Source organism: Natator depressus, chromosome 18, assembly GCF_965152275.1.
Source record: "Natator depressus isolate rNatDep1 chromosome 18, rNatDep2.hap1, whole genome shotgun sequence".
Lineage (NCBI taxonomy): Eukaryota > Metazoa > Chordata > Testudines > Cheloniidae > Natator > Natator depressus.
The window spans coordinates 23,597,651-23,617,500 of NC_134251.1; the positions used below are offsets into that span (position 1 = coordinate 23,597,651).

The 19,850-nt window shown below is 41.5% G+C and overlaps 1 protein-coding gene across 4 annotated transcripts in view; it reads left to right on the forward strand.

Annotated features, from left to right (window-relative positions):
• SLC45A1 (solute carrier family 45 member 1) overlaps positions 1-18,717 on the forward strand; it is a 30,588-nt gene extending 11,871 nt beyond the window's left edge. For 3 of the 4 annotated variants that reach the window (XM_074975344.1, XM_074975346.1, XM_074975347.1), the window contains 5 exons: positions 372-1,111; positions 2,973-3,126; positions 4,711-4,887; positions 9,709-9,914; positions 18,323-18,717. In XM_074975344.1, coding sequence (XP_074831445.1) covers positions 372-1,111; positions 2,973-3,126; positions 4,711-4,887; positions 9,709-9,914; positions 18,323-18,589 — 1,544 coding nt within the window. In that variant the 3' untranslated portion in view covers positions 18,590-18,717. The remainder of the gene's footprint in view (positions 1-371; positions 1,112-2,972; positions 3,127-4,710; positions 4,888-9,708; positions 9,915-18,322) is intronic. The other variant, XM_074975345.1, reaches the window with a different exon arrangement.
• Positions 18,718-19,850: the final 1,133 nt, after the last annotated feature.

Below are 19,850 nucleotides of genomic sequence, written 5' to 3' on the forward strand. Positions count from 1 at the left end.
TTAATCCTAGAGCTATGCCATGAGGCAGGTAAGCATCGTTATTGTCATTTTACAGGTGGGAACTCTGACACTTACAAAGATTAAGTGACTTGTCCTAAAATGAGCTGACAAATGTGGAAGTAGAGCTGGCTTCAGATTCTTTACATCAGTTACTTGTGCAGCATCAACCCCCTTTCCCTCTCTATCTCATCATTAATGTGTTTTTGGTGCAGGCTATTGTATTGTATTTAAGAGATATAAATCCTTAAAGTGATTAGCTAGGAATTGGGAATCTAGCTCAGAACTCATGATTCAAATGGTGCTGTGCTTCATTGCCTTTTTTCTTTAGGAATTGGCTGGGGAAGGTAATCTTAATCTATTTTCCCCAACAGGTCTTGGAGGTGGCTTTGGTTATGTTGTTGGAGGAATAAATTGGGATAAAACCAGTTTTGGAAAAGCTGTGGGAGGGCAGCTCCGTGTCATCTATGTCTTCACAGCAATAATATTGACTATCACTACTGTCTTGACTCTAATTAGCATTCCAGAAAGACCGCTGCAGTCTTTTAGCAAGAAGAAAAAAGTGATGAAGAGTCCAAGTCTTCCTCTTCCTCCTTCTCCACCTCTTTTGTTTGAGGAAGGTGTAAATGAAAACCTCAATTCTCGTAACTCACATGATTTATATGCAAGTTTTACAAGTCCAATTTCCCCTCTCAGCCCACTCACACCTAAATATGGCAGTTTTAACAGCAGAGACAACTCCTTGACAGGAATTAATGAATTTGCATCATCATTTGGGACCTCAAATATTGACAGCGTGCTCATAGACTGCTTCACAGGAGGGTATGACGGCTATTTAACAATCCCAGCTAGCTTGCCCAGACAGGCAATCAGTGTCAGCTTTCCCAGGGTGCCAGAGGGCTTTTACTGTCAAGAAAATGGAATCCTGGACCAAGGGGAGAATTCTGTAAATCCAGGGCCAGATGGAGATGCACTAAGGGTGGGTTCACTGGATGCAATAAAGCCACGATCAATAGGGATTCTGAAAAGGCCTCAGACCTTGGCCATTCCAGATGTTGTAACAGGATATTGTCCAGAAAGTAGCAGGAGAAGAAATGTAACCTTCAGCCAACAGGTAAGGGGAGAAAATATCTCCAGAAACAATGTCATGACCATGTAATCTGAACATTCATTTAGTCTCTTTAGATAGTTTTACCTTTTATTTTAAAATGCTTAAATATATACTTTTATCGTAATGACTGACTTTTTGTTTGTCTATACACACTTGTGATTAAGGGCTCTTTGTAACAGCTTGTTTATGAAAGCTACGGTAGGAATACAATATATGAACTCATAATATGAGTCTATTAATAAGAGAGATTTAGGGAACAAAAATTAGTAAGAGATTGCGGGAAATTATTTATGATTTGGACTCCCCACCAGGGAAAATGTGGGCCTTTTCCCACCCCTCAGACAATATAACACAAGGCACAGAGGCAAATTATGTGCATCAGCATTTCTGAGGTTAATAATGTTAGACACAAAAAGAAAAGGAGTACTAGGGGCACCTTATAGACTAACCAATTTATTTGAGCATAAGCTTTCATGAGCTACAAATTGTTTCACAGCCCATGAAATGATAACCAAAGTAATGGTGGGTGTGGGGGGGTGTTTTGCTGTGAGCATCTCCTCATGAAGATTACTGCCCATGTTTTCATCAGGGAAAGTGAGATTTTCCAGCTCTTGGGAAAAGGCTGTGGGGCTTGTCCCCAAACCTAGTGGTTTCCTGGGAATCTGCAGCAGGTCAGGGACCTCTGTGTGCTGGTACATAACGGGAGCAGAAATGAGGCACCTGTCCTGTTATGTATGTTTCTTTTGCTATCTTTTGACCCAGTTATACATTTTGTGTTTTGAAACATGCTTAATGGATTTTTTTGCCATCATATTACTGTTTTCAGGCTTGTGAATGAGCTCATTTTGTATAGGGAATGCATTCGGCAGCCCTTTGTACACATGAGCCAACTTCAGCCAATGATAACCTGATGTTAACAGGTGTAACACTCATGTAAATCTTTTGCCAAATTCAGGAGTGACATAAATGGCAGTGTAAATTACATGCTAGGTGTAAGTTGGTCTTAAAAGGTGCAGGTGGGAATAGGAAGTACTTTAACATACACCAACTAGACCAGTGATTGGCAACCTTTCAGAAGTGGTGTGCCAAGTCTTCATTTATTCACTCTAATTTAAGGTTTTGCGTGCCAGTAATACATTGTAACGTTTTTAGAAGGCCTCTTTCTATAAGTCTTTAATATATAACTAAAACTATTGTTGTATGTAAAGTAAATAAGATTTTAAAAATATTTAAGAAGCTTCATTTAAAATTAAATTAAAATGCAGAGCCCCCCGGACCGGTGGCTAGGACCCGGGCAGTGTGAGTGCCACTGAAAATCAGCTCGCATGCCATAGGTTGCCTACCCCTGAACTAGACATTCAGTAGCTGTGCAAAATGAGTGTAATTTACCACTATGAGTAAAATCCTGGTTTCCCTGATTTCAGTGCGGGCAGGATTTCACCCCGTGTGTGGGGAATAGCAGGAAAAGCAACTAACATGAGTGTGTAAATTAAAGGAGGTCCTTTTGTCTGCACCAGCCCTACTATTCCTGCAGCCAAATGCAGCCCTGTTATGAGGACAGCTCCTATTCACTTCAATGGGATTCATGTCCACTTATGCCAGTACTAAATTTGGTTCCCAAAGAAATCCAGAAGAGTGTAAGATACTTGTTTCAAATCCACTGAAAGCCAAAACCGTATACAGAATACTACTTTGCATTTTATGATTAACTTATTTACTCCATTGCTTGCATCCCCACTGAATCTAGACTCATCTTTATTCTCAGTGTTTACTTTTTATGGCAACACTGTCAGTGACCACAAAGAAATGTAATATTACACAGCTTTGTTTTTATGTTTTCTGATTTGGAGTTCTTATGGTGCAGGTTGCTAATATTTTGCTGAATGGTGTGAAGTATGAGAGTGAGTTGAATGGATCAGGTGAGATGTCTGAGCAATCACTTTCCATGAAACTTCTTTGTTCAACCATCTGCCACATGCCCAAGACTCTGCGTAACCTCTGCATCAACCACTTCCTAGGTAAACCTGCACAATGTCATGTTTTCACCATGAAAGTAATCATATTTTCCTTCAGAAGAAAATGGTTTAAGAATTAGTTCAGATTAATAATTTAAAGTGTTTGATCTATTGTGGTTGTCCCTTGCTGAGGACTACTGACTAACTGAGTCCTAATTTTCTCCACGAAGGTGACTGATAGTATTCCAAACTCCAGAAAGTCTCTTATGTTTCTTCTATAACTAGATTATTTTCTACCAGAAATGAATACATATTTATTTTTAGTAAGAAAATAATTCCTTGTTTGTATCGGCACTAAGGAAATCTACCTCTGATTAGGTTGAGTATATGTACTAGGACACAAGAAACTGAACTAGGAGCAGAAATTATAAATTGAAAATTTTATCATTAAAATTTTACAAATCAGCCTCCTTTGACATTGTCCTCTGGTATTGGACTTCTTATTGAATGAGTGTTTATTTGCTCAGAGGCCTCTAAGGGCATTTCTAGATGAAACTCACTGCTCAGTAAACTGGGGTGTAAATCTTCAGAGCTCCAATGTGCCATCCACTAACTGTCCGTTCCAAAGGGAACTCTTCACGTGGACCCTGCGCACAGACTCTTAGCGTGCAGTATGCTGGAGCTCTGTAGATTTATCCCCCAGTTTGCCACACAATGTGTGTTCATTTAGACATGCTGTAAGGGTAATGATGGGTGATATTCTCTTTTATTTGTGCCAGGGACACTCCCATGTGAGGCAACACAGGGTTCAACTCTCTTTCTACTCATGTTCCATGCGTACATGAGGCTCTGTAAGAAAGATTGTAAGAGACATGGGCTGTGGTGTTTTCAGTATTCTGATGGCAGCCAGCTCTACACCGCCATCACTTTCCATCTGTTAATACAGTGGCCAAGTGACTGTAGAAGGCTCGATAGGTCAGGCTCAGTCGAGAGAAGACTGAGATATTAATAAGTTGGCAGAAGGAATCAGATGAACTGTTGCATCAGCATCCTTGAGTGAGGGAGCACAGCCACCATTTGCAACATACATTCGCTGCTATGGAATTTTATTGAACTAGAGTATGCTGCAGGAGTCCCAGGTAGTCGCCATAACTAAAAGCACTTTTCCCATCTGATTTTGGAAAGATCAGTGGAGTCATCTCTCTCAGACCTTGTACACTAATCCATGCCTTTGTCATCTCAAGACTAGACCACTATGATGTGCTCTATGTGAAAGCTAGATCTTGAATCCATTTAGAAACTGAAGCTAGTTCAGAATTCTGTAACCCATTTGTAGTTTCTCTTGCTCTGATCAGTGCTCTGACCAGTGCAGTCTGCCTTTGGGGATTCCAGGTGGTGTTCAAAGGGTAGGTTTTAACCTTTAAAATGCTAACTGACTTTGATACAGATTACAGTATAGTATATAAAGAGAGAGGTCTCAGGTAACTCCCATGATGATGATAAGGGCAAGCTGTGGAGTATATTATAGAATGTTACACAATTTGTTTACTGCTGGGACTTCTAAAATATGTAAGAGCACCCAGAGCTTGGAGTGGGAGCTTAAAGATGCCATTTAAATAAATAAATATTGCTTCTGGCTTCTTCTAGGTTGGCTCTCGTTTGAGGGAATGTTGCTGTTCTACACAGACTTCATGGGAGAAGTGGTGTTTCAAGGCAATCCTAAAGCCCCTCACAACTCTGATGAATATCAAAAATACAATGCTGGGGTCACCATGGGGTGTTGGGGAATGTGTATCTATGCATTCAGTGCTGCATTCTATTCAGGTATTAAGCAGAGCTTTCTCCCATAATGCTGAGAGGAGAACGAACTGCCTCTGAAAAGCTGCTTCTGCAGTATAGAATGTTGTTTTAGGCTTGGCATTTATATTGCAGATTAGAGTGCTACTTGATGGTTTTTCTGCCCTAAAATCTTTTTTTTTTTTTTATTAGCAGTTCTTGTCTGTCTATATACTATTTCTGTTAGTTAATACTGGTTAGCATTGACAGCACAGACACCCAACACTCTCGTCACAATAAAACAAATTGCCATTGTATAGCACTGTTCATAAAGTAATCCACAGCTTCACAAAACTCTTGTGAGGTAGGTGAACTGAGGTATGGGGGAATTGCACACTTCATAGCTTGTCTAAGCCGAGCATTTTGCATGCACCAAGGGTTCCTTGCATCCCTCAGTTTTCCCACATAGCTCCCTGCCATCCCACCTGCCTCTATTGCAGGGGCTTCCTGTAACTCCCCTGTGACTGCTAAGGATTCTGTATGCCCTGCGTTCACACACCCTATGCACACACAAACCCCATGGACAGGGAGCATGCATCCCTCCACCATATGCACAGGGACACAGTCCCACTTGCAAAGTGGGAAATGTGGCTATGAAATTACTGTAATGTGCGTGCACAACTGATTACTCTGAGTACAGTTTTTCAGTTATCAATGGTTTTCTGCCAGACTGGGAGGACATTAATAGTGGGGCTCCACAGAGGTCTGTCCTGAGTCTGGTTCTATTCACTATTTTCATTAATGACTTAGATAATGAAGTGGAGAATATACTTATAAAATCTGCAGGTGACATCAAGCTGGGAGGGGTTGCAAACAATTTGGAGGACAAGATTATAATTCAAAATGACCACGACAAATTGGGGAACTGGTCTGAAATCAACAAGATGAAATTCATTAAAACAAGTGCAACCTACTGCACTTAGGAAAGAAATGTCAAATGCACAAATATAAAATTGGGAATAACTGTCTAGGCAGCAGTGCTGCAGAAAAGGAATGGGAGTTATAGTGGGTCACAAGTTTAATATGAGCCAACTGTGTGGTGCAGTTGTGAAATAGGCTAATATAATTCCGGGGTGCATTAACAGGAGTACTTTATGTAGGACTGAGGGGGAAACCTAATAATAGTCTTCAAATATGTAAAGAGGATGGCGGTAAATTGTTCTCAATGTCCATTGAAGGTAGAACAAGAAATGTAATCAGTTAAATCTGCAGCAAGGGAGATTTAGGGTAGATATTAGTAAAACCTTTTTAACTATAAAGGATAGTTAAGTACTGGAATAAGTTACTAAGGAAGGTGTGGAATCCCTATCATTAGAGGTTTTTAAGGACATGTTAGACAAACACCTCTCAGAGATGGTGTATGATTGCTTGGTTCTGCCTCAGCATAGGGGGGTGAACTAGATGACCTCTTGCGGTCCCTTCCAGCTCTACGTTTATATGATTCAGTGTATTGGTAGGACAGACAGAGATGAGTCAGGACTACTGTTATGCTGGAAGACATTAATGGGTACTATCAACCAGTTGTTTGAGCTAAAACAATTGCAGAGGAGTTTAAAATTATGGCTGTACTAAAGAGCTGGTAAGGCTTCATGGGGCCCCCATTTCCCACCTTTCAGCTTCCTGATTTTCCAAAAATCCAATAGTATTCTGGCCCTTGATGCCTTGAATGTTTACTGAAATTTTGAAATTGAATAGTTGTAGCATTCAAAGGTTATTGTGTTACAGACAGAGACAAATAGAAATGGTATCAAGTTGAGTGTAACGTCTTTGCAAGTTCAGGCAACCATTGTGCAGTTCCTTCACTCACCACTGACAGGCAGCCTCTTCTGGGTAGAATTCTGTTTTTTTGGCAAATACTAACACTGCACAAGTTATGCATACTGCAAGCATTCGGACTCACCCAGTAGCACCTCCTACTGGTCATCCTTGGGAATTAGCTCAATTTCCAGCCCAGAGCACCCTCCACAGGCCAGTGATCCACCTTACCACTGGCCCCCATGTCCGGTGCCCTTGCCTTGGGTGCTGCCCCCTGGCAGTACCCCCACTCCTTAGGAACCCTCACCCACTATCCCCACATCACCTCAGTCATGGCTACTGCCAGTTACCATTAAGCCCCCACACCCTGGGGCAGACTGCAGTGTAAAAGCCAATCATCACAGGCAACAAGGGATTTGGACTGGCTGCCCTTACCCACCCTCAGACTACCCCTTTGCAACCCCAATACCTATAAGGGCCTAGGACCAGACCCCGCAGCCTGGGGAGTTGCTGGCCTAGGGCTTCCCAGCTCCTGAGGCCTTTCCCCAACCCTACCTTACACTAGGTCCCCAGGTGAGTTCCCCTGCAACCAGGCCTATCTATCTCTCTCTAGCCAGAGAGAGACTGCCTGAGTTTCTGGCTCCCAGCCTTTGTAAGGGCCAGTTGGGCCCTGATTGGGGCATGGCCCAGCTGCAGCTATTTCCCCAATCAGCCCAGCTTCTAGCCCACAGCCCTCTCAAAGGGCTGACTTTTCAGTCCTTCAGGGCAAGAGCGGGTGGCCACCCTGCTACATGTACACACTGAGAAGAAAACATACAGTATCCCTAAGATATATTCATTTTTTTCCACAGGACAACTTATTTTGTTCTAGAAGTAGCAGTCCTTCAAGAAATGTGCAGTTCCAAACCCCTATGACTATGAAAGAAGAATTAGAAATTTGTAAAGATTTGCCACTTCTGCATTACCACAGATATACAAGCAAGCAGGAATATAGACTGGTTTCTTTTAATACACTCATGTTTATCCTCTTGTCTTCAGTCTAAAAGTCACATATTACATGTTCTCAATTCACCCATGAGAACACATACTTTAGAGTAATATTGGCTAATAATATCTAGTACTAATATGGTGTCTTACATGTGCAAAGTGCTACATTATTGCCCGACTTGGCAATACTGGCAGATCAGCAGGCTTGAATCAGCAAAGACAATTAATTTTCATATTGTCCATACTTGGGAGGCAGTGTGATCTAGCGATTTTGCACAGGACTGGAAGACAGGCAATTCTGTATTCCAATCCTGGTTCTGCGCCTAATTTACTCTGTAATCTTTGGGCACATCATTTAATCTTGGTGTGTCTCAGTACCCCCTCTGTAAAATGGAGGTAATTATGCTTTCCTACCTAAGACTGTTAGTGAATGATCTTTCATATTTCCTATGGGATATGCTGGATATCCTTTTCTCACAATCAGCAGTATGTTACACCACATGTAATATCATTTAAGTCAATAGGACTATTTGGTGTAGGATACTAATTGATATGAGTCACAGGGCACTCTCTCACCACTCTTGATACAGTACTATATCACAGTTTCCTTTCCTGTGCCCAGAGCTATTCAGCCATTGCACAATAGGTGATTCAGTTAATGTTTCCCCTCTTGGGGTTTGCTTTGTTTAGCCAAAATAAACCTTTTTACTGTCCCACCCACAGCCCAATCAGTCCTTCCCTAGCTAGCAGGATTTCACAAATCAGTCCATCTGCCCTTCCCAAGGCTCCCACTGTCCTTATAGCCCTCAGAAAATTTCCCAGTATTTTCTGTTCTTTCTAGGGTTCTCTCGCAGACTTTCCACCTAGCTATGGGGAGAACTCCCCTCCAGATCATATCCTGAACTTGAATCTCACCTAAACTAAGACTAGGCACCCTCCCCCCCCTTTTTTTTTTAAAAAGCAGGTAAACTTCAATCTGTATTCATCTGATCCTAGGCCTGTGATCTCACCTTGTTTACATGCTCCCTGTGGTCAAGGTTTCATCTACCATTTCTGTCCCACGCATCAGGGGAAAACCAGGCACAGGTGGTGCGGTGTCCATACTTCCTTAAAGGGGCCTGCCCACCCTGTGACATTGAGTAAAGGTAATCTAGCCCTATAAATTACTTACCATGTGAAATATGTATACTTTTTGGTTACTCACATGCTTGGAAAGTCAAGCACGCTTTGGGACAGCTTTCCTGTATGCTCAGTCCCATTAAATAAGAGCATTGATCTGTACATCACTTATTACAAACAGATATAGTCCAACATAAAACATTTCCAATGAAGTGCTATTCATGATACTAATTCCTCTCAAATAATCTCTTAAAGCCCAATTCTGCCAACCTTTTTCAAACTGAGGAGTGATAGCACCTTACCCCACAAGAAGTGCCACTGATTTCAACAGGACTACTTGCAAAGTAAGGCATTACTCAACATGAAGAAAGATGGCAGAATCTGGCCCTTATTTATCAATCATTTCTCCACTAAAGATCTTACATTTCATTCATAGTCCTGTTAAAGTTGTATCCATAAACCATAGATTAATAATAGAGAGGGTTCAGAAAACATGGGGATGTACACCTAAAAAGCCTTAATGTGGGTAAAGGAAGGATAGACAGGCCATTCTTCAGTTCATAATTACCTTCTTAACATGCTCTGTATGAAAGATCTTATTCTGCATGACCTGAAAGGCTGACAGTACCAGAAGCTGATCACTCCAACCTTATACAGTATCACATATGTTAACTTTACAAGTATTTGCATTAAAGTATACTTCAAAACAATTGGCAAAAGTAAAAATTATGACATCAGATTAAGAAAAAGAAATATAATATCTCACAAGTTCCCTTTATTGTTTGTGGAAAGTTATTTCCCATAATTAAATAAACCAATAATTCTAATGCTTTGAGAAGGTTAAAGACCAGGGCAACTAGGATGTAGTCACAGCAGAAAGTTAAAAAAATAAACAGAATCTGTTTATATGTTTCTGTGCAATTTATTCTCTTAAATTCTATTTTACAGCTGCACTAGAAAAGCTGGAAGAATACTTCAGTATTCGCACCCTGTATTTCATAGCATACCTTGCTTTTGGACTTGGTACAGGCCTGGCTACACTCTCCAGAAATATCTATGTGGTTTTATCTTTATGCATAACTTATGGTATTTTGTTTTCAACGCTCTGCACCCTCCCTTATTCTCTGTTGTGTGATTACTACCAGAGTAAAAAGGTAAGTTTCCTACTATTACATGTTTTTAAAACATAAAGTGCAGAAGTTTCTACACTACCCACAGCTAAGACAAACTTCTGCCAAGACAGATCATGTTCAACTAGAATTTTTTGCTCCTTTTCTTTTTCTGCTGCACATACAATCAGTTAGAATTAACTTGTTTAAAAATCTCTTTCTACTATGTGGCCAGCCACGGGTAGAAAGGGAACTGAATCTTCTTCATCTCTATTGATTTTCCTTTGCCCTCCTCCCCTTCCCAGCCCCTCTAATCCTTACTTCTTTTTCCTTCTCCCTTGCCCTCTGCTGCATATTGCTGAGAAGCTGAATATTTATTTTAAGTTATTTTTTCATAGCTCAGTCTGTGCTGGCCAGGACACTATTAATGGTCCTATACTCACGTTTGGCAGAATCTGATAAGGAAGCATAAGAACATAAGAATAGCTATACTGGGTCAGACCAATGGTCCATCCAGCCCAGTATCCTGTCTTCCAACAGTGGCCGATGCCAGATGCTGCAGAAGGAATGAACAGAACAGGGCAATCACTGAGTGATCCATCCTCTGTTGTCCAGTCCCAGTTTCTGGCAGTCAGAGAATTTGGGACACCCAGAGCATGGGGTTGCATCCATGACCATCTTGGCTAGCAACCACTGATGGACCTATCCTCCATGAACTTATCTAATGCTTTTTTTAACCCAGTTATACTTTTGGCCTTCAGAACATTGCTTAGCACTGAGTTCCACAGGTTATTGATTCGTTGTGTGAAGTACTTCCTTATGTTTGTTTTAAACTTGCTGCCTATTAATTTCATTGGGTAACCCTAGGTCTTGTGTTATGTGAAGGGATAAATAACATTTCCTTATTCATTTTCTCCTCACCACTTATGATTTTACAGACCTCTATCATATCCCCGCCTTAGTTGTCTTTTTTCCATGCTGAACAGTCCCAGACTTTTTAATCTCTCCTCTTCTGAAAGCTGTTCTGTACCCTTAATAATTTTGGTTGCCCTTCTCAGTACTTTTTCCAGTTCTAATACATCTTTTTTGGGATGGGGCAACCAGAACTGCACACAGTATTCAAGGTGTGGACGTACCATGGATTTATATAGTGGCATTAAGATATTTTCTGTCTTATTATTTATCCCTTTCCTAATGGTTCCTAATATTGTTAGCTTTTTTGACTGCCACTGCACATTCAGCAGATGTTTTCAGAGAACTATCCGCGATGACATCAAGATCTCTCTCAAGCGGTAACAGCTAATTTAGATTCCATCATTTTGTATGTATAGTTGGGATTATTTTTCTAATATGCATTCATTACTTATCAACATTGAATTTCCAAAGCCACACTGAGCACAGGGGGATGGATGAGCTAGAAATACCACAAGCAGTCAAGACTGAGCGAGAACTAAAGGTGGGATCAAAGAAGGTACATATGCACCTAATCCTGTTTTTAGGTGCCTGAGTCCCCTTTTTAGGCACAGTTGTGATTCACAACCTCCTACTCAGCTGCCGCCTAACTCTGTAGTACCTAAACTTGCTTGTTGCATAAGTTTTGGCAGTAAGAGTTCCATAGGTGCCTGTGTTTCTGCTACTGAGCATGCACACTGCGGCATCACTCTTGGTGTCCAGGTGCATGTCTCCTGCCTATGCTCTGGAATGAGTCACAAACTGAAGAAGATGGGTATTAGAGTGCGTAAGTCATGTGTGGGGCCCGATCTGGTAGGCAGACTCTTAGTACACCTACTGGATCAGGCCCCACATGTGAGTTCACTCAAAACAGCTGGGGGAAGGAGAGGAGGACAACCTCCATTCTAACTTTTAGCCTAGTGGTTAGGGTATTTACGCAGGATGTGGAAGACCCACCCTTCAAATCCCCCTCTGTCTGATGAGAAGAGGTTTGAACAATGTGCTATAGGATATTCTGACATGGGGCTCCCTCAGTATCTCCTTTTGAAGTTGGCCCACTTTAATTAAATGATTGAATAATTAAATATTAATTGGACTGAGAAAGAGTTAGAATGACTCTATAGCTTAGTGGTTAGGACTGTGGCAACTCCCTGTTCAAGTCCATTCTCCCCTTCAGGTAGAATCATAGACGTATAGGACTGGAAAGGACCTTGAGAAGTAATCTAGTCCAGTCTTCTGCACTCATTGCAGGACTACATAATAATTAGACCATTCCTGACAGGTGTTTGTCTAACCTGCTCTTAAAAACCTACAATGATGGAGATTCCACAACTTCCCTAAGGAATTTATTTCAGTGCTTAACTACCCTAACAATTAGGAATTTTTTCCTAATGTCCTACCTAAACCTCCCTTGCTGTAATTTAAGCCCATTACTTCTTGCCCTATCCTCAAAGGTTAATGAGAACAATTTTCCCCTCTCCTCCTTGTAACAACCTTTTATGTACTTGAAAACTGTTATCATGTCCCCTCTCTCAGTCTTCTCTTCTCCAGACTAAACAAACCCATTTTTTTCAATCTTCCCTCATACGTCATGTTTTCTAGACCTTTAATCCTTTTTGTTGCTCTTCTCTGGACTTTCCCCAATTTGTCCACATCTTTCCTGTAATGTGGCACCCAGAACTGAACACAATACTCCAGTTGAGGCCTTATTAGCATGGAGTAGAGTGGAAGAATTACTTCTCATGTCTTGCTTACAACACACCTGCTAATACATCATAGAATGATGTTCACTGTTTTTGCAAGTGTTACACTGTTGACTCATATTTACCTTACGAGCCACTATGACACCCCAGATCTCTTTCTGCAGTACTCCTTCCTGGGCAGTCATTTCCCATTTTGTATGTGTGCAACTGATTGTTCTTTCCTAAATGGAGTACTTTGCATTTGTCCTCATTGAATTTCATCCTGTTTATTTCAGATCATTTCTCCTGTTTGTCCAGATCATTTTAAATTTGAATCCTATCCTCCAAAATCCAAAGCACATCCTGGGTTAGTACCTTAACTGATCAGCTAAAGGTTATAAGGAAGCGCCTTCTTGGGCTGTTTTGTGTGAACTCGCATGCAGGCTTAAATTAAATTTTTCCTCGCAAAAGTAGGTGTGCTGAGAGGCCAACTATTGGATTGGGCCCCCGCATTCAATCTAGACAGCTGAATGCCTATCTTCCCCTGATTAATTAATCACAAACAGAGATAGGTGCCTTCCTACAGACCAGACTTAGGCACCAAACATCAAGAGTGATTCAGGGCTTGGCATGCATCCTTCTCATAGACATCTCCCATTGGCTAGCTTAGGTGGCTCCCTGCCTAGCAGGGCTGGCTTTGTTGATTGCTTCTATGTCTCTCCCCATTCGTTGTGTAGGAGGCTGGGTGCCCAACTCAGGCTTTGTGGACCACAGTGATGTTCCTGTGACTTTCTAGGTGCCTAAAAGTTAGGAGCATCACAACACCTAAATCCCTTTTGTGGATCTGGGCTAAGGAATCTCTAAAAATGTTTTAGGACACCCCAGCACTATACAGCAAAAGGGAAATACCATGTCTCAACAGAAATACTGTTCATGCAGGTGATATACACTGGCTGAATGGCAACCCTAAATCTCAGGCAAACTTCATTACTGCTGGAGCACTTACTACAGCTGTCAACAAGGTTGCCTAAGGATTTCCATCATAAATCACTTTTCAGTTACTCATACTTCTCAAATTTGCATGATTAAGGGTGAATTTTTCCAAGTCTAATTTCTGCCCAAGGATAAACTTGTTCTATTGTCTGCACAAAAGCAGTTCATTTTTGAGAATGGGGGGGGGGACCTATTATTTAAAAAAAATCTAAAATATGTAAGTTTTCTATGAACAGTTTTAGCAATGTCTGGAGGCAAAATAGGAAATTTGGTAGGTAAGAGCTGTGAGGAAGGAGAGGTGTCTTACAGTATCCTTGTGAAAACCATTTGCCTTGTTACCAAGTTGTGAGGGTTTGAAAATAGTAGCTTGTACATGCCTGATAGCTTTTGAACAATGGCTGAAATTTTAACATTGACATTTGCTGACTTTTGAGTGCTTAACTGTATAACCCTAACATTATTGTGATGCTATACAATATTCTACATGAACTATATTTGCCCGATTGTGACCCTTGCCGCATGCTCATACAGGGGATAGACAATGTAAGGAGTCCTGGCTCCTCACATAACAGGGAGGAAAGCAGTTTCTACAGGGCTGCTACTTTCTCTTTTCCCCTGCACATGTGATGGGCCAGGACAGGGAGTAAAGAGAACCTTGGATATGAAATGTCCTCCAATACGCTTGCCAAGTGAACTGATGTGCCAGGAAAGTAATCTGTACTATCTGTAGTGCTAGCACAGATTATTTCCTCCCCTAGAACAAGGGGATACCCAAATTATGATTCTCTGAGTCACAATCAGTTTCCTGGCTTCAGCATTTCCAACCCCAAACATTTAAAACAAAAATCATAAGATTGGCTTTAAAATCATGTTTTTTAAAAAAATAATTAATTTGTGATGATTTCTATTTGCCTTCTGGGTTTTTAGACTCTAGGATACACTAGGATCACATTTTCAAGATTTTCTCCACAACCATGAGGGCTAGAAACTTCCTTTATCTATATACAACAGCTCAGATTCTCACATAGTAATATCACTCCAGGAGCTTGGGAAACACTTTTTGCCACAAGACTCCCAGTAAAATTGTGAGAGTTGGCAAGATTGTTGTGTGCTTCTGTGGCAGACAACAATGCATTGCCTCTTCCTCAGGGCTTGTGGCAAAAGCCACAAATTGGCCCTAAATTATTAGACCCTGGTTGCACAAAGGATTGTATGCAGGCATACGGGATCACAAAGCACTAAAGTAATGGAGCTCCATTGGGAGAAACTCTATGCCAGGTGTAACTCTTTGTAGAATCAGGCCTTATTTAGTTGTATTGACATGTCTTGGAACCACTTGCACACTCGATAAACAGACCTACCCAATTAAAGCTCATACAAATCCTTGTGTCAAATACTCTCAAACAGATGGAATTTAATCTCAGTAAACTTTCTCCTGCATTAATTTTACAAGTGACGTTAACTGAACAGCACACGCCTGTATTCACCTCTTTGGATACAAATATTTTTCCAAAATTCTTAGCTTGTAAATAAAGATGCAAACATGATGTAGAAAAAGATGCAAAAATTTAAGGAAAGGGGGGAAATCGGCATCTTGCATTAACTCAAGCAGAATGTAGTATTAAATAAGGACATTAGACAATTTCACAATTTAAATTATTTTACGCAAAAATAGCTATTTTGTTCTTTTAGAATCCCACTGTTAAATTCTTTTGTTTCCCCATTTACACTTAAACGATAACCGAGTAAAACATGGGTCACTATATACAATGGTAACTGAGACGTCACAAAACCTGTGTTTATTGGCATCATCTGCTAAGGCAATTGTCAAATTCAGATTCCGGGGTAACTGGAATTAAATTAGCTTTTTATACATTGTAAATTGTAAATCTTGTTTCTTTTTTATATATTCCTATTATTATTATATTAAGTATTTCAAACCTTGTTAATATTGACCAGAGACCTATCAGAAAATTCATAGCTTTCCTAAGCATCTGTAGAGCAAAAATGACATGATTATGGTAGCTTCTTTGTGAGTACAGGGTTCTGCATAACATCAGTGAAAACAGACCAGTCTTATTAATTTAATTCTACTGCTTGTTAGAAAAGATAGGAATGGTAGCAGAGACACTGGAGCTGTTGATTTGCAGGTTCAGGAAGATAGCAAATGCATCAGTTTACATGTGGAAGTTATTTTCTCCACTGCAAGTGTTAAAAGCTAGTTTTATTAAATGAAGGCTTAAAATCTGCAAAAAATGGATGGCTGTAGCTCCCTCCCACTGGTGAGTGGATTTCTGCTTGTTACTGGTGAATGGATTTCAAGTAACGAGTATTAACATTATCAGTCACTGTTCTAGTTAATGGGCTAGAAGTGTCTGTTGGAATAGTCGTGTATTTATCCTTCTGTTGTTTAGCTAGTAAGTGTTTGGCTGTACATATTGGGCCAAATCTTACTCCTATTGGTATCAGTGGGACTTTTATACCACTTTTCTGTGGTAGCAGGATCAACCTCACATTCAGAATTTCCAATGGAAGATTTATCACATTAAGAATTCTATTCTCCAATTGATGTTGACCAGAAAGAAACAACTTTTAGTAGCATTAATGGTATATACTTGTATTAAGGGGAGAAAAGATTCCCCAGCAGACAAATTCAGGAAATATTGGAGTTTCAAAAGGTAGAGAAGATCATTTGCCTTTCTGCTGAGCTGTTTCCTTTATGCACAACTGCTTTTTCCTATGGCATTGCCTTGGTGGTCCAGCATTAAGGGAATAGTCCAGAGAAGAGATTAGTTTGCTAATTAGGGCTGTCAATTAATCACAGTTAAGTCACGCGATGAACTCAAAAAATTAATTGTGATTAATCACACTGTAAAACAATAGAATAACAATTGAAATTTATTAAATATTCTGGATGTTTTTCTACATTTTCAAATATATCAATTTCAATTATAACACAGCATACAAAGTGTACAGTGCACACTTTATATTATTTTTATTACCAATATTTGCACTGTAAAAGTAACAGAAATAGTATTTTTCAATTCACCTCATACAAGTACTGTAGTGCAATCCCTTTATCATGAAAGTGCAACTTACAAATGTAGGGTGTTTTATTACATAACTGCACTCAAAAACAAAACAACGTAAAACTTTAGAGCCTACATGTCCACTCAGTCCTACTTCTTGTTCAGCCAAATGCTAAGAGAAACAAGTTTGTTTACATTTACAGGAGATAATGCTGCCCACTTCTTAATTACAACTTCACCTGAAAGTGAGAACAGGTGTTCGCATGTCACTGTTGTAGCTGGCATCGCAAGATATTTATATGCCAGATGCGCTAAAGATTCATATGCCTCTTCATGCTTCGGCCATCGTTCCAGAGGATGTATTTCCATGATGATGATGCTCGTTAAAAAAATAATGCATTAATTAAATTTGTGACTGAACTTCTTGGGGGGAGAATTATATGTCTCCTGCTCTGTTTTACCCACATTCTGCCATATATTTCAAGTTATAGCAGTCTCAGATGATGACCCAGCACATGTTGTTTGTTTTAAGAAAACTTTCACTGCAAATTTGACAAAATGCAAACAAGATACCAATGTGAAAGTTCTAAAGATAGCTACAGCACTCAACCCAAGACTTAAGAATCTGAAGTGCCTTCCAAAATTTGAGAGGGATGAAGTGTGGAACATGCTTTCAGAAGTCTTAAAAGAGCAACACTCTGATGCAGAAACTACAGAACCCAAACCACCAAAAAAGAAAATGAACCTTCTGCCGGTGGTATCTGACTCAGATGATGTAAATGAACATGCATCGGTGCACACTGCTTTGGATCATTATCGAGCAGAACCCGTCATCAGCACGGACACATATCCTCTGGGAATGGTGGTTGAAGCATGAAGGGACATATGAATCTTTAGCGCATCTGGCATGTAAATGTCTTGTGACGCTGGCTACAACAGTGACATGCAAATGCCTGTTCTCTCTTTCAGGTGACATTGTAAACAAGAAGCAGGCAGCATTATCTTCTGCAAATATAAACAAATTTGTTTGTCTGAGCAATTGGCTGAACAAGAAGTAGGACTAAGTGGACTTGTAGGTTTTAAAGTTTTACCTTGTTTTATTTTTGAATGCAGGGTTTTTTTTACATAATTCTACGTTTGTAAGTTCAACTTTCATGATAAAGAGATTGCACTGTATTAGGTGAATTGAAAAATACTGTCTTGTTTTTTACAGTGCAAATATTTGTAATAAAAATAAATATAAACTAGAACTGTACGCTTTATATTCTGTGTTGTAACTGAAATATATTGGAAAATGTAGAAAACATCAAAAAATATTTAAGTAAATGGTATTCTATTATTAACAGCTCATCGCGATTAATTTTTTTAATCGCTTGACAGCCCTAGTGCTAACCCTCAAACCAGTGGTTTTCAACTTCTGGTCCTTGGACCCGTGAGGGTCTGCAGATCCTAAGATTTCCAAAGGGGTCCACACCTCTATTGGAAAAAATTTAGGGGTCCTCAGATGAAAAAAGGTTGAAAACCACTGCTACAAACCACTACTACATTCTCAACAATACTGGTGTAAATTCAGCAACTACTGGGGACAGTAATTCCTTACTCTGCTAGGTTTGGGAAATCAATGTGTCCTCCTCTATTAAATGTAGTGAATGCTGCATATGGATGTTAATTATTGAAAGTCTCATCTTGCAGGTTTGCATTTAGCATATTGTTTTACCATGTTAACAATTTGCATATTTTGCTCTGGTTTGCTAAACTACTCTCTAGTTCTCATATGGTTTTCTTTCCCTTTGAACAGTTCGCAGGATCGACTATCGATGGTACCAAGAGGGGGATGGGCGTGGATATCTCTCTTCTGAGCTGCCAGTATTTCCTAGCTCAGCTTCTTGTTTCTATAGTGATGGGACCCATAACTTCCATGGTGGGCAGCGCTAACGGGGTGATGTATTTTGCCAGCCTCGTGTCTTTCATTGGCTGCTTGTTTTCCTCCCTGTGTGTCATATATGAGATTCCAGCCAACGAGGAGATGGCTGAGGAGCAGCAGCCGTTGGTGCTGAGCGCGTGAGGGGGCCCTAGCTCCGCAGTGCGGGATCTCTGGTGCGGCTCGATCAGCCGGTGGAGAGGGGCTGGCGTCTGCCGGGGAAGAGGCACCAATCCGTACGAGGCCCGCTGGACGCTGCAATAAAAGCGACTCAGACAAACTGTGCTTGTGCCTCCTTATTACTCCGGACAGCAGGTGCTGCGTGCCCCGCGGGAAGGCTGCCCCGATTGCCCCTGGGGCGCTGCGCACAGCTGGCGGGGCCACACCAGCCAAACACACGCCCTGCGGCGGCCGGTATGGGCGGAGGAGGGGCAGCAGGGCGCGCCTGTCCCGGAGACCGCCCGGTGCTGGGGGAGGGGGGAATCCACCCCCTCCTGTTGGTCGTGCCTGACCTGACGTCACGTCGGTCGGATCTTCCCCAAAGGGTTATTGGAGGAGGGGTCACGGCCTTAGCGCCATAGGCCCCGCCCCCGAAAGTCCAATGGCCTTGGTTATTGCTAGGACAACCGGCCCCCCAGCCACTGATTAGCACCTCCTATTGGGCCACCGCCCGGGTTACTCACTGGTAGCCAATGGACTCCGAGAGTGTTGTGACATCATCTCTGATTGGCTACTGAGATGGCGTGCACTCCCTCAAAGGGGGCGGGGCGCCGGCTTTGACTTGACTATAGTATTCCGTGTATCCCGCTGCCCTCCCATTGTCATGGTCGGTACCGGCTGCTCCCGCCGGTCCGTATCCGGGTTCTCTTGCAGCACTTCGCAGGCGCCGGTGTAGAGTGAGTCTGTGGGAGCCCGGAGAGCGGGGGTGCTGCTGGCCGGGCTGAGCTCCCGAGTCTGTGCCCGGCCCGAGCCGCCGCTGGGTCCCTCAGCCTGAGCCTGCCAGGGGAGTGTGGCAACCTGGGCCGGGGGGTGTCTTAAGAATTCATGCCTAGTAATGAACAAAGGATCTTTGGCACTCCAAGTATATGGAGGATCGCAACAGAAAACCTATTGTCTTTTAAGATAATCAAATCGTTTGCACTGAAAAACACGCTGAGTGACCTAGAAGTTTTTCAACTGGTTTGTGACGTGCTCCACAACCAAGCCAGTGTTTGAGTCTCTCAGTGTTCAAGCCAACAAGCTTTTCATTTGGCTGTTTGGGAGTGGGTCATAGCAGCCCACTTGCTCTAACCACAGGTGAGATCACCTGTGTACATTATTTCCGGCCGATGTTCCCCTTTTGGGCTGCTGTTAGCGTACTGGGGCGAGTAGCTTCCAGTCATTGTTCCTGGTCAGACACTATTAC